This window comes from Ahaetulla prasina, chromosome 7, assembly GCF_028640845.1.
Source record: "Ahaetulla prasina isolate Xishuangbanna chromosome 7, ASM2864084v1, whole genome shotgun sequence".
Classification (NCBI taxonomy): Eukaryota; Metazoa; Chordata; class Lepidosauria; order Squamata; family Colubridae; genus Ahaetulla; species Ahaetulla prasina.
Genome location: NC_080545.1, coordinates 67,552,945 through 67,567,435, shown reverse-complemented (window position 1 = coordinate 67,567,435; position 14,491 = coordinate 67,552,945). Strand labels below are relative to the sequence as shown.

General features: G+C 37.9%; 1 protein-coding gene and 1 long non-coding RNA gene across 4 annotated transcripts in view; one reads left to right on the top strand and one right to left on the bottom strand.

Moving 5' to 3' along the window:
* SYNGR1 (synaptogyrin 1) overlaps window positions 1-14,491 on the top strand; it is a 33,975-nt gene that overhangs the window by 16,722 nt on the left and 2,762 nt on the right. Inside the window, exons 3-4 of one of the 3 annotated variants that reach the window (XR_009156097.1) lie at window positions 2,693-2,838; window positions 5,995-6,299. Coding sequence is in view for 2 of the 3 variants with exons in the window: in XM_058191012.1 (XP_058046995.1) it covers window positions 2,693-2,838; window positions 5,995-6,210 (362 nt within the window). In the remaining variant the exon portion in view is untranslated. Of the gene's footprint in view, window positions 1-2,692; window positions 2,839-4,739; window positions 12,697-14,491 lie in introns of those variants that run through there. The other 2 variants (XM_058191012.1, XM_058191013.1) reach the window with 2 other exon arrangements.
* LOC131202237 (uncharacterized) overlaps window positions 2,845-14,491 on the bottom strand; it is an 80,656-nt gene continuing 69,009 nt past the window's right edge. Inside the window, exon 3 of the long non-coding RNA XR_009156104.1 lies at window positions 2,845-2,996. This is a non-coding gene — a long non-coding RNA (uncharacterized LOC131202237). The remainder of the gene's footprint in view (window positions 2,997-14,491) is intronic.

Here is a 14,491-nt window from a genome sequence, read left to right as displayed (position 1 = left end):
CCGGTTCTCCGAACCACCCACCGCCATCACTACTGGATGGGGCGATCCGGTCTGAACTGGATCCGGTCTGAACATTTCATCCCTGCTAGAATCCAATAAATAAATCTGACAAGGCAACAGTTGTCCAGTGGACAGGGTTATTCAGCGAATTATTTTTCACAATTGTGGGGTTTAAATGTTATTTTTATAGTTGAGAAGTGATTCCATACTAATTCTTCCTTCAAGGAAGCCTTCTCTGAAAATTTTCAAGCATGACCTAATACAGATTAACCTAACATTGTACGGCTTTCTCCAGCGCAACTCTTCAGATAATGTGGAGGCTGGTTTGACTGAGAATCTTTTGAAACTGGCACCCTTGCACATTTGGAAAAAAATGCACTTGTGCTTTCAGAGAAAATAAAGCATATTGCTGTACTAGAGCATCAGGCATCCATTCTTTTCCATTGATGTGCAGATTGGTTTCTGTTGAGAGGTGTTAGAGGTGGCTTTTCCCCCCCACTTCCATTCAATCATGGAAATTGCCTGCACAAGTCCCTGCAGTTTTCATTCATTCATTCATTCTTCTTGGAGATTGACAAGTCCCTGCAGTTTTATTGACAGAGTTTTTCAGAAGCGATTTATCATTGCCTCCTTTCTAGGGCTAAGAGAAAGTGACTAGTTCAAGGTCACCGAGGTAGCTTTGTGCCTAAAGCAAGATTAGAACTCACAATCTCCTATTTTTTAGACTGATGTTTTAACCACTACACCAAATGGCTCTGTAAGATGATACAATTTGATTATAAATCCATTAAGGTATAATATTTAGATGCATCTGTTAATGATGTCAGGATAGAAAAAAAGAGCCCGAGAGATATTTGCTTCATGCCTGCTCATGTTTGTTTTGTTTTGCTTTGCTTTGTTTCTTCTGTGTTAGCAAATTCTATAGCAGAGCTAGCTAGCTTACTAGCATGAAAATGCTACATAAATAATGGAGGAAAGGAAATACATTTTGGAGTTATTACTCCAGTTCTCTTAGCTATGATTACTTAAAAGCAAAACTGAGTAATTAAAAAATTGTTTCAAGGCAGTCAGAGTCAGTTTAACGCTTAGTTCTGCTTTGACTCAGAATGAGGCCAAAACCACATTGTTCTCTCCCACCCTCACCTCATCTAAAACTGCAGGAATAATAACTCTGCCTGCCATACAGAACCATTTACAGAGATTCCATTTGATTATTTAGACTACTGAGACTTTCAACAATCCAGCACTTCCTTCAAGATAGGACTCTTTCAGTGGTAAAATCCAAATTTTTTTACTACTGGTTCTGTGGGCGAAGCTTGGTGGCCGTGGTGTGGCGTGGTAGGTGTGGCTTGGTGGGCGTGATAGGGAGAAGATACTGCAAAATCTCCATTTCCATCCCACTCCAGGGGAAGGATACTGCAAAATCTCCATTCCCACCCCACTCGGGGGTCAGCCAGAGGTGGTATTTGCCGGTTCTCCGAACTACTCAAAATTTCCAATACCGGTTCTCCAGAATCTGTTAGGACCTGCTGGATGTCACCCCTGGACTCTTTCTACATCTGTCCTCCTTCTCAGCTGAGCCTGTGTTCCATTGTATGGTTTAGTTCTGAAGAACTGCTACAATTCAAGAATAAGGGAACAAGTGATTCCACTGTTGTGAGGCCAGGAGATACCATTTGTACAATGGAAATTAACTTACTCTTGATGACTAAGCCTTGCCATTCCATAGCGTGTTCCTTGCTTAGGGCAGAAATGAGTGTTAACCCAACAAACTTGATTTGCTGGGTAAATGAATATCTATCCTCTCCCTTCTTCCTCCTTTTCCTAAAAGTCCTCTGCAATAAAAGCTACGTTCCTTACCAGTTGAAAAGAAAAAGACGCTGTTGCTGCTGGCTTGCAAAGCATGAAAGAGGAGAAAGAGTATCAGGATAGGAAATTGGTGTGTGTTTGAGTGAACTTGACAATTGTGACCACAATTTTCTTTGCTAACCAAGATGGTTGTTAAGCGAGTCACACCCAATGTTACAATCTTTTTTGCCATGGTTGTTAAGCGAATCACACCATCATTAAGTGAATCTGACTTCCTTATTGACTTTGCTTATTGGAAGCCAGCCAGGAAGGATGCAATTGGCAACCGCATGACTCTGGGATGCTGAAATTGTCATAAATATATGCTAATTGCTAAGAACCCAAATTCTGATCCTGTGATTATAGGAATGTTGCAATGGTTGTAAGCTCAAGGATTGATCATAAATCACTTTTTCCACTGCCACTGTAACTTCATATGGCTGCTAAATGAATGGTAATAAATCAAGGACTACCTGTATGGAAAACAACAAGAGGACTTGCTCTAATATTTTCACAGCTAGAATTGCATCTGAGTGCAGATCCTGGCCAAATGAAAGATGCTAAAATAACCATCAGAGATAGATTGCAGAGAGGGAAAAGGCCTTCTTACCACTAATTCTCTTACAATTCTTTCAGTCCCTCAAATTTGGGAAATGTAAGGCTTGGGAATAATATGTTTGAATTTAATTTGCATTTCCATGCTGAAAAGAACTGGAATTTATCCCAATCTGCAAATCACTTTGAGATGTTATAGGAAAAAATTTCAGAACACATGTGAAAATTAAAATTCTTGGGTGTATATTCTTTCATCCTTCCCTCTTGTTTTGATGGTGATCTCTTATAGGCTTTTGGGCGTTTCTCTGGTTTGTCGGTTTTTGTTTCTTGGCTGACCAATGGCGTGTTTCGAAAGAAGAGGATAGTCCACTGAATGAAGGATCAGATGCAGCCCGAGCAGCCATTGCCTTCTCTTTTTTCTCCATCTTCACTTGGGTAAGTTATGCAGGCTTGGGCCTTGTCTAGTAATGAGGAATGTTATTTATAAGCATGTTATTGCTCCAGTTTCCATTTGTATAAGGGAGAGCTCCTCTATGGTAGTCTTTCGCCTTAGAAAATCTGCTTGTATGATCTGAATTATCTGTAGCTTGACTCTAGAGGAAAAAAAGAGTTAATTGGTTAAAGACATTGTTATTTACATACTGTACCTGTTTTCTGTCCATTATTTTCCTACTGGAGATGAAGTTGAAGCAAAAAAACCCCATCTTAATCTGACTTTTACAGCTCTGTATCTCAATGAACTAGAGGAGGCCTTTGAGGAGGCCATCTAATCCAACTTGTTTTTCAAATTAAGCTTTTTAATGCAAAATGGTTCCAAGACAGTTTTCTCTAACCTGATGCTCTTCACATAAGCTGGACTTCCTTTCATGGATTTAATTGTCATTTTCAAAATATTTTAAAGGTTCTCATTGGCTACTTAAGAAAGGAATGCTTATTTCAATTGACACTAGCATCTTTTAAAAAAGAAAATCACCAAATTTAATGATACAGTAGATAATTCATTGACTTAGCACTACATTTCCCCCCTCTATAAGTATGAGAAGCAATGCAGAAATTTTTAGATAAATAAAATCATTGTTGGAATAGTTAAATATAATAACTAAAGCAAACTAGACTTGCCATTTCTATAATGCGAATGAGAATAGATAATATTTTGTCCATCTGTAAATATTCATTTACTGTCTTTAAATTTAAAATTACCCACAGTTTGACTGGGGGATTACAAAAAAAGAATATTCTGCCTCTGATAATGGAAGGAACAAAAAGTGCAGAGTGGATTACAATTGACACTGATTACTGGCCTGATACAGATTTATATTATATTTTAGAGATATATTATCATATGGCATATTTGCTTTATATATTGTCACATGGTGAGAATTTGGAAGAGCTGCAAGAAAGCTATTACCATACAAGTTTATTGCTTTTCATAGAGAAGAAGAGAATTCTCTACTACTAATTTTTATTTACATTTAAATATAACCAAATTTTAAGTGTTCCTTCAGAAGAGAATTCCAAAAGAAAAACAAGAAATGAAAGGCTGAGAGACAACCCAGAATAGTACAGAATATGATTTTATCTAAAAGAAATTCCTATATTTGTTGATGTAGTCGATTTTTATTTTAGTTAGAAACAAAGCTTCAGGAGTTTTTTGGCATTTTATGAAATCCTTTCCCTTTCCCCCTGGGTTTTGGTATTTGTTTTCTTCCAGATGCTGTTTAAATGTTAGACTGCCGCTCTTAAATGAGGGGCCATGGCTTTTCTTTCCAGCTTTTTGGAGGGATGTTGGAGGTTGCACGCTGATTCTGTCATATAATTTCCATCAAAACATTTTTGTGGGGATTAGGGTGGGAATGGAAAGACTGGGAGAAGCAAACTGCTCCCTTCCCCCTCGCTAATCTTCCCAAGCATTCTGAAATTCTGCCATGTAGATCTGGCCACTTTGTTGGCAAATTTCAGTGGTTTTTATCTGGTGATGCTGTCCTGGAGGTCTGAGGTTACCCCACCCAGTGCTGCTTATTGCTTTTATCATTGGCAGCACTGATAGAAGAGTACCACCAAGCTTGCAGGGCACCAAGGATCCCATCACTGACAGCTTTTACTCTTGGGATGGATTGAGTCCTTTTCTGGTCCAAACAGAAAAAAAAAATCTATCTGCAGGAGAAATTTGCTGCCAAATGAAGTCCTTTATTATAAATACCGCCACTTTAGATTTCTGTTCTGCTAAATGGAAGTTAGACATCCAGCTGTTTTCCCCATGTTATCTTTAATTTCAATAAAGCCTTGAATTCACATCGTGTCTAATGCCCTTTGTCCATCCTATTCTTTTCCTACAGAGCTTCCTGACTTTTCTGGCCTTTCGCAGACTTGGAGAAATTACTTTTCAGGAAGAATACAACACACTGTTTCCTAATTCTTCACCAGTTCTCCCCTAAACTTGGGTGCATAAAATTGACATATCAGAGAGAAAATTTTAGAGCAAATATTTCTGATGCTTAAAGTGTAAGGAAGGAAGAAAACAGGTCCAGCAAATAAAACAAAATGTTTTGGGGAAGAAGGAAAATTCTAGAAACATTGAGATACTTAAGGAAATATTTGAGGTTGTCTTCTTTTGAAGCCTCAAATAGTTGAAAGTAGAAAATGTCCTATTCAATTTCTTTTCTTCTGCTTCTTTTTCTACCCTGAGTTCTAGATAACACTATTGTGCCTTTTTGGTTGACTTGGTTAACAATTTTAACACTAATGACAAAATGTGTTTTCTATTCCTGCTCACCCTCATATTGCCACAACTTGCTCTTCTGTTTTATAACCTACATGTTGATGGTATCAGAAAGCAGTTTAGAAACTGTGACAGCTTCCCCCACTTTCTTCAACATTGTTACTAAAGACTATTTCACAAATAAGAGATTTATGATGGAGCTGGACCTCTTATAACCACTACTTTGATTAATCATGAACATATGGTTCACCTTTATTTCTATCTGTCAGCTTCCATAGATCTCCAGAATTAATAGAGGTGGAGTTACATGGATATGAAATATCCCTGGAAAGCTAATATTGTTTCATACTCTACCTCCATAACTCAGTCAGCATTGAAAAGCTTGGCTGCACAGGCTTGTGTGATCCTTCCGTTACCTGTCTTAAGTATATGAATATGAAATATTGAATATGAAAGAGGTCTGACTAATGCCTTCCACATACTTGACCTGGCCTTGTTGGGTTTGGATATGCTAAAAAAAAGCAGTCCAGAACCATATTTTCTACTGTAGCTTTATTTTCGCCAGTCTTTTATCCAAGTAAATAATCCATAGGCTCTCCTAAAAGTTTATTCTTCCCTTGCTTACTCTGCAGTTTCTTTCTTGAACTCGCTTGTCTTGGTGAGCTGTACCAGATCATCTGGTCTTTAGAATGTATTTGCATTTAATTAAGTAATTGCAACATGTCTCTTTCCCTAATTTATGTCTTATGCACTAACCATTATTAACACAGCTTCTATTTGTTTCTTCCTGGTATGTTTCTCTCTTTTGTTTTGTTTTTTTCCCCCATCCCATTTTCCAAAATCTCCCCATGCCACCATATCCTCCCTTAAAGGTGGGCCAGTCTTTTCTGGCATTCCAGCGATATCAACTTGGAGCGGATTCAGCACTCTTCTCCCAGGACTACACAGATCCAAGCCAGGAGGCCGGCATGCCTTATGCACCCTACACAAATGAGGATATCACAGATAGCATGGCGACCTATCAGCAGCCCCCTTCCGCAGATGCTTTTGATGCTGGGACACAGGGGTACCAAACGCAAGACTACTGAAAGCTGTTGGAGACCTCCTATTTCCCTTCCCTCTACCCACTCTCTTCTGCCACTGAGAAGTCAGCGTGCAAAGCAGACCAGAGCAACAGGTGACTTTTGGCCCGTTCTGGCCTTCTAGGTTCTCTTTTTTTATTTCTTCTTTACAGAAAATGCCTCCTCCTCCTCCAAAATTCTCCATCATAACTAGATTGCTCATTGCAAAACATTTTATTGTTCGTACTGCAGTGATAGATACTTTGTATGGGAAGCTCAAGCTGTCTTTCAGAGGGAAAGAATCTCAAGATGTTGTGGAAAGCATAAGCACTGCGATGTGGATGAATACTAGTTAAGATGCCAGTGCGTAAATGTAAGTGCTGAGAAATGAGAATAAGAACTAGACAGATGAGTAGAGCATCCTATAAACAAGTAGTGAAAGTGGGCAAGCAAAGGTGATTGCTATACATAGCAGGAAAGAAAAATATAGAGATGGTAAACAGAAAAGGATCTCAGGTAGGTGAGAATGGAATCATAAAGTGTTGGATGTGGAGTCTACAATAAGCCAGATTGGATTTGATAATAGGGAGCTTTAAAATATCCCGGATTTTCATGAAATACTAAAATGTTTTGTTTTGTGCACTCTATTATTCTTTTCATTTTATGTGCTTCAGGTTGATAATACGTGGTTTCCTTCACAAACTGTTCCACTGTTTGATCACTTGCAGTTGGTTTTTTGGAGAATTGAGAAGTATTACATGATTCTCTGATCAAGTTCAAAAAGCAAAATGTTAAATACAGGCTGAAAAATGAGACACAGAGTGGTTAAATTTGTTTCTGAATATGAGGCAGCTGTTTACAACAGAATCACGTCTGTTCATTCTACTGTAGGTTAAACCAAATCTGATGAAGTGGCTTTGTTTAATTGACAAAACAGCATATGAGAAGAGGCCCAATCACAATCCACAAAATTTAAATTAACTAAATGACCGATAATTTCATTCAATTATTTTTTTCTCCAAAAATGGTTTATGAAGACAAGTGTGCAAATTATGACCATGAAATCTCCTTCAAATTCAGACTCATAGTTAATAAATTGTCATCAGGTTTCTATTATGCAAATCACAATTCAATTGGAAAAATAATGAGTGCCAATATTGGAAAATCCTGTGACAACACAACCATATTGAGATGTAGCTCAAGTACCACTGAACAAAATTACCTGTATCAGTGGACAATCCTCTTTTCCAGTTGTTTCTTTTTAAATAAAGCTGATTTCCAATTGGAGAAATGCCAATGCTGATAAAATTATAGTGAGTAGAGGAACTCTAATGAGGAATGGACATAAAAATAAGCAAAAATAGCTCTGAATAAGACGATACTTCTGCCCAGGATGTTATATTGAACTCAGTGTTGGGGATGTCAGGATAAACATAACTTCAATGCAGTGGAAATGAATTACTTAAGAAATGTATGAGGTAAAGCATGGTCAGGAATAGATAGAAAATGAATGTGGACTGAATATAAAAGTGAGTCACCAGTATTGTACAAAAGAAGTATATTGAAATGGTTTGGCCCTATAAAAAGAACGAATGAAGATTGATTTGCAGACTAAATACATGAAGAAAGAGTGTGTTGAGAGGTAGAGGAAGACCAAGAAAGTTATGTGGAATGAAACTCAAATTCTCCTAAGGAGAGAAGTTTCTTTTTCTTATCTCATGCCTTAACTTTCTTCAGTATACTATTTCTTGCTTCTTTACTGCACTGTTCATTATGTCGATTAACCCAAAAGGGAATAAGTGTGATGGATACATAATATATGTATACTATTCATATATTCATGATTCAAGCAATTAATAGGATAAATAAGGAACAACTGATACAAGTCTAATCAGACAAAGGATTATTCAGAAGTAAACTCCATCTTGTTCAATGGGACTTGCTCCAGTGAATTGTGTCTAGAAGTTTAAAAATATTTATTCATGAATTTCTAAAGAAAAGTGCTAGGACCAAATGTTGTCTGGAAACCACATTCATTGTATTAAATGATAATGTCTTACAAAAAAACATTAACATTTTGTATAGAGTGTAACAAAACAGAATTCTTCTATCTTTTAAGCTCGTGTACAGTGGTCAGAGCTAAGAAAATACCATTAAGTTGTATACCAACAACATTTGTAAAAAAGCTCATCTACTCTTAGTGGTATGTTACCCAAAGTAACTCCAAAAGTTATTGATTTGCAAGTTGCTAGTACAAATATCTGCCCATCTTTCCTTAACCATCTCTTCATTCAGCAAGCTTTTACTGGCCATTTCTCCTCTAAAGGAAACCATAGAATTATTTTCATTTAAGAGGTTTGCCTTAGGTATACAAAGATCACAACATTTAGTGGAATAAGCCTGTTGCTAAGCAATACAAAACAATAAGCCAAAAGTGAAGGTGCAGTATTCAATCTCAATACTCAGCTAATTTCCAAAATCATATTTTCTTAATTGTATGTCAGAAAGCCAAAGATGGATCTTTGTCATGATGGCTGTGCATGATAGGAACTGTAGTTCAAATTATGCTCCCACATTGCCCTTATTCTGATATACCTACACATAATCTTCCCAATATCACAGCAGTTCATCATCAGGGCCACTGTATAAAATAAAGTCATGCATCATTTGAAATGCCATTTGACTATGGGCATCCACAATGGGACATGTCAAAATCTGCAAGATGGCAGACGCAGTATTGCAATTTTTTTTTATATGGCAAGTAAGTGTGCATACAAAAGGATCCCAACATTACACCTGCCTTCTTGCGGATATTGACCTCTTTCCCCAGTGGATATTGCAGCTTTTGACCTTCTCTGCTTTTATTAAATCAAGCTGGTATAAACAGACAGTTCTTGCACAAAGAGGAAAAAATCTCCATATAATTAGTTCAGGCTTTGAAAGCAGAGAGAAATTAAATGAAAAGAAACGCACACTGGGGTGTTTGGTTTTCCCCTCATGTGTGGTTTGTATGATGGTTTTTGTATGTAGAGTGACTTCAGTATGTTTTCTATTGTCTATTTTTCTCTAGAAATACACTGTGAGGAGGGTGAGGCTACTAGGCAGCATTAAGAGGATGCGATCATCTGTAGCAGGAGTCTCCAAACCTTGGCAACTTTAAGATTTGTGAAGTTCAACTCCCAGATTCCTCAGCCAGCGAAGCAACTCTGGGAGTTGAAGTCCACAAGTCTTAAAGTTGCCAAGGTTGGAGACCCCTGATCTGTAGCACTGAAGCACAAAGAACTTGGTCCTCTTATAGTTCCAGGTGAAAGCAATATTGTATAGGATTGAGTGGTGGGGTGGGATTTTCTTTTAAAGCCTCTGTTATTGGAGTAGCCTTATATTTAGGCATATGGGAAAGGGGAGCAGGGGGTTCTTACTAAATGAGGCCAGGGGTGCTTGATTATAGAATTGGACGGGTGGCTAGAAAATCTAGTGGTGTAGAATTGCGAAGCTTTGTGAATGTCACTTGCATGCATTCATGTCAAGTTCACCTAGCAAAAACGACAGCTGGGTTTTGGCTTGTAGGATAGGCCTAGCTACGTTAAACTCTCTATTTAGAAACTGAACTCTAAATTCTTGTAGTAATGGACATTAATTCATGCCACTTTTTCTTTCCCATATGGATATAATTTTAAATCCAAAAAGGAGCTTACCTCAGCCATTCAGTATCTATTACAAAGTCTAGAAAAGGGGCAAAGTCTGACAATGATGAAAATGTTAGCTCATTTCTGTCATCCTGCAAACCAGGATTGCAGTTAATGGTATTGAATCTTTCACTTTATAATAAACATTATACTCTTAGACAGGGGTGAAATGCTGCCAGTTCGGACCGGATCACCTGATCCGGTAGTGATGGTAGTGGGTGGTTTGGAGAACTGGTAGCAAAAATCCCTGCAGCCCCCCATGCCCAGCTGAGTGGCGCGATCATCAGAAGTTTGTGGCTTTTTTTACTTTTAAAAGCATTTTTTCTTGGGCCGAAAAAATGCTTTTAAAAGTAAAAAAAAAGCCTCTGATGATTGCGCGGCTCAGCGGGGATCGTCTGAACCTTTTAAAAGCATTCTTTCTACAACCTCTTTGGCCGAAGAGGCTGTAAAAAAATGCTTTTAAAAGGTTCTGGTGATCAGGCAACTCAGCTGGGATCGTCAGAACCTTCGGCCAAAAAGGTTGTAGAAAAAATGTTTTTAAAAGGCTCCTCTGGCGATCCCAGCTGAGTTGCCTGATCATCAGAGGCTTTTAAAAGCATTTTTTCTACAACCTCTTCTGAGAACAACTTCTCAGCTGAAGAGGTTGTAGAAGAAATGCCTTTAAAAATAAAAAAATAAAAAAGGTGGCCATGCCCACTCAGTCACATTACCCACCACCACCACCAAGCCACGCCCACAGAACTGGTAGTAACAAATTTTACACTTCACTCCTGCTCTTAGATCTGGCCATGGCCAATTTCTGTCTTAAATCATCTTTCTTACAAAAAAGTTCAATAATGATTCTTTTTGTGTTCTTTTTTGAAACATTTTCTGTTTCATTCAAAGAGGATCAGATGTCAGTCTGGCTTACTTCCATTTAATTCCATTTAATTGAACATACGCAGACAGTAACACTGGCTACTACATAATGCAAGCCTTTTATTTGAACAATACAAGGGTTTTCTGTAGAAAAAGTCCACCATCAAGGGAGACATTTTGGCTACTCAGAAGCTATATTTATTTATATATTTATATGGCTGCCCAATTTGCAAAAATGCAACTCTGGGCAACCAATAACCATAAAATAAATAGTCATCCTCCCTGACAAAGGCCCAGTAACAAGAACAATCCACACAATTGGGGCATAAAGCATATGCTTCCTCCCAGCAGGAAGAGTTCACTGTTATCTCACTGAACTCAGCATTGTGATGATTGCTCTTTGATACACCACTGGAATCTTTGCATTAATTTCTGACACAAGATTGCAGTCATTTCATGCTGAATTATAAAGCAACTGAATTACCTCAGTGTTTAGCTCAGTTTCCACATAAAGCGTCAGGAATGGATAACACTTATGCATAGAGGTCATGCTCAATGAGTTGTCACTTAAGTTAGCTTCCTGGCAGATGGCTCTGCCTCTTTAGAACCATACATATGCCCTTTACGCTAATGTATTCCTTGTAGGGCAATTCTAGTATAATTTGGCTGCTTGAACTAATGTGAAACAGTTTGGAAATACAATATTGGCCTGAAACATTGCATTATATTTCTGAAGTTTCAGTTGTTATCTTCCTCAGATTTTAATTGTTCAGAGGGAATATAAGCCACATAAATGTTGACAATTAGATTGATCAGCATATAGGGATTTCCTTGTTTAATGATATATTTGTTTATATCTACACAACTTCTGAGCCACTGCAGAGAGAAAGAAAGATGACCTTGACAGAGATGTGCAAGCTCCATTACCAAAGCAATGAGGGGTGAAGCGTATCTTAAATCTACAGTAAATAGTATTTGACTAAGATAGACACCTCCCTAATTCATTGGAGTGTAAGGAGGAGGTGCAGTACAATCAGACTTGCAAGATTCTGTTATTATAGCCAACCACAATAAAAGTAATTTTAGCCTTCCTGTGGAATTGAGTTCCTAATCTGGTCTATCTGGTGAGGTTTAAAACCCCCAAAGTAAATATCCGTTCATCCAGATGAAGAAGATCGCTAGGCAACAGTATAGGTTGTTTACTGAGGTGAGTTGTCTTATATTGCTATAGAGCTGTGTGTAGCCTAAGGTTGGCTTTAATTTTTTTGCGCCCAGCAAATAGGGAAGTACTTGCATACATATCTCACCTGAAGACCATTATCATTTTGATGTACAACTAAGGAAGAATGGATATCCAGTCCAATTATTTATTATTGAATACTGAAATCAAACTAATATTTCTCTAATCTTCGTATTTTTCCCTAGTTATTTTCAATAATAGTGGACAATGGTTCTTGGTATTAGATGCTGCTAGATCTCTGTACATTCCCAAGCATGATTTCAGATGCAACTTTTGGTGATCTTATGAAATTAAGCTGGAAGAGAGTAAGAAATCATAGGCCAGTTCATTTTACATCATGCAATACATACAGTTCTGACAATCTCTTTGTCCCAAAATCATTGACTCAGGAGTATATCCTTAATCTATTGCATTACTGCTGTGTATAATATATATATATTATATATAAAGATGTATAATATAGAACTCTATATACATACATATACACATATCTGGCAATGAAAGAGTGGCTTGCTCCATATAGGATCCCCCAAATATTCAGTGAATTCTTAGCTCCACTCATTTTATCCTCTTCAGTGTATCTCCTCCTACCAACTAATAGAAGAAACCCTGACCTCTTGGCACCTCTGTTTATGACATCCTATATGTTTGTGGTTATTTAAAAAAAAACAAGTGAAGGTGATAATTACTGATATCTTATCAATAAAATTGTTACATTGAAAATTGTAACAGGAGTGTTCTGAAATTTTCATTCTCTCAAATTTAAATTACTACATTAGTTCAAATGACTGTGCACAATTTGTGGCCTCAAGGCCATATGCAGCCCCTAAAAATTTTAAAAAGAGTCCCCAGAAACCTTTCAAAAACTGTTACAGAATTGTAATCTTTAAGGTGACAGGCAATCATTTTGGCACCAAAAATCAAATAAAAGTTTTAATCATATTTGTTAGATATGTGTCCCACCTTTCTTCCAGGAGCTGAAGCTGGCTGGCATATACAGTACTTCTTCCTTTTTATTTTTTTTCTGTAGAGTAAAGTAGACTGAAAATAATGGCTGGTCAAAGCGACCCAGTGAGTATCTGGTGGGAAAGTGGGCTTCAATCAGTAGTGTGCCAAATCAGCATGCTAGGTGTCACAGCTCAGCTCTGCTCTCACTGTTTCTGAAAATTTAACCAGTCGTTCTTGCAAGCTGGTACAAGCCTGTTCCAGTACACCGCTGGCTTCAATCCAGATCTCCCATATCTCAGCTCAACACCTTCATCTCTTCACCTAACAGGCTCTACCATCTCTTTTCCCCAACCTTGTCTGATTTTCGAAGCAGGCCCAAGGAAACTGTGGCTCTTGATGTGAAAAAAGATGCATAATCTTACCTTGTGTGATTTTTAAAATCTCATTTTCCAACCTGAAAGCTTTTCAGGGCAGTTCACACAATACTAAAATGTCGTTTGTTTTCTGAGAAAATGGGAAGAACCAAGAGCACCCAGCCACATTTTATGTGGCTTATACCAGCCAGCATGTGACAGAAAAAGGACTTCTCAAGGTAACCTAAAACAGAGGCACCTCCATTCAAAGATCTGGCTGCTTGTTGCTTCTAGTCATTAGCATGGTGAGCTAATACTTTATACCTGCACTAGCAAACCTCATCAACCTATTGTGTGCAGAGGCATTTGGGTACAATCCAGGGGGAAAAGATGACAAGCCACTGGATTCATTTCATCATATGATTCCTCCAATGGCTAAGATTTCTGAAACACATTCTTACTGAGACATTAAGATTTCTATTAAGAAGTGGCTAGTTCTCGATATACGACCAAGATTAAGCCCAACATTTCTGTTGGTAAATGAAACATTTGTTAAGTGAGTTTCGCTCTATTTTATAACCTTTCTTGCCACATTTGTTAAGTGAATTACTGAAATTGTTAAGTTAGTAACACGGTTGTTAAGTGAATTTGACTTTTCAGTGGACTTGTCAAAAGGTTGCAAAAAGTGATCACATGACCCTGGAACACTACAACCATCCTAACTATGAGTCAGTTGCCAAGCATCTGAATTTTGATCATGTGACCATGGGGATACTGCAATGGTCTTAAATGTGAAAAACAGTCATAATCCCTTTTTTCAGTGCCTTTGTAATTTTGAATGGTCACTAAACAAACTGCTGTAAGTTGAGGACTACCTGTACTGTATGACACTGAATAGTTAGGGTACTGTAATAGGAAGAACCTTCTCTTACCAATTTCCAAAGCATTTCAGCACAGATCTCATGTTTACAGCCAGCTGGTCCATCTACTAACCCTTTCCAAGCCATTCAAGAAAAAATCCATTCAATTTACAGTTCTGCAACTTTCACATTGGAGTCTTTTGGGGACAACCCTAGAAAAGAGGCCATCTTGAATGTAAAACCTGGCTTGGCTGCTCTAAGGTCTGTCACAAACTCATTCATTCATCTCCCACTTCTCCAGGAGCTCATGGGGAACTCCACTCATTTAATCTTTTTATCCTTACAACAACTTTGGCAGGTAGG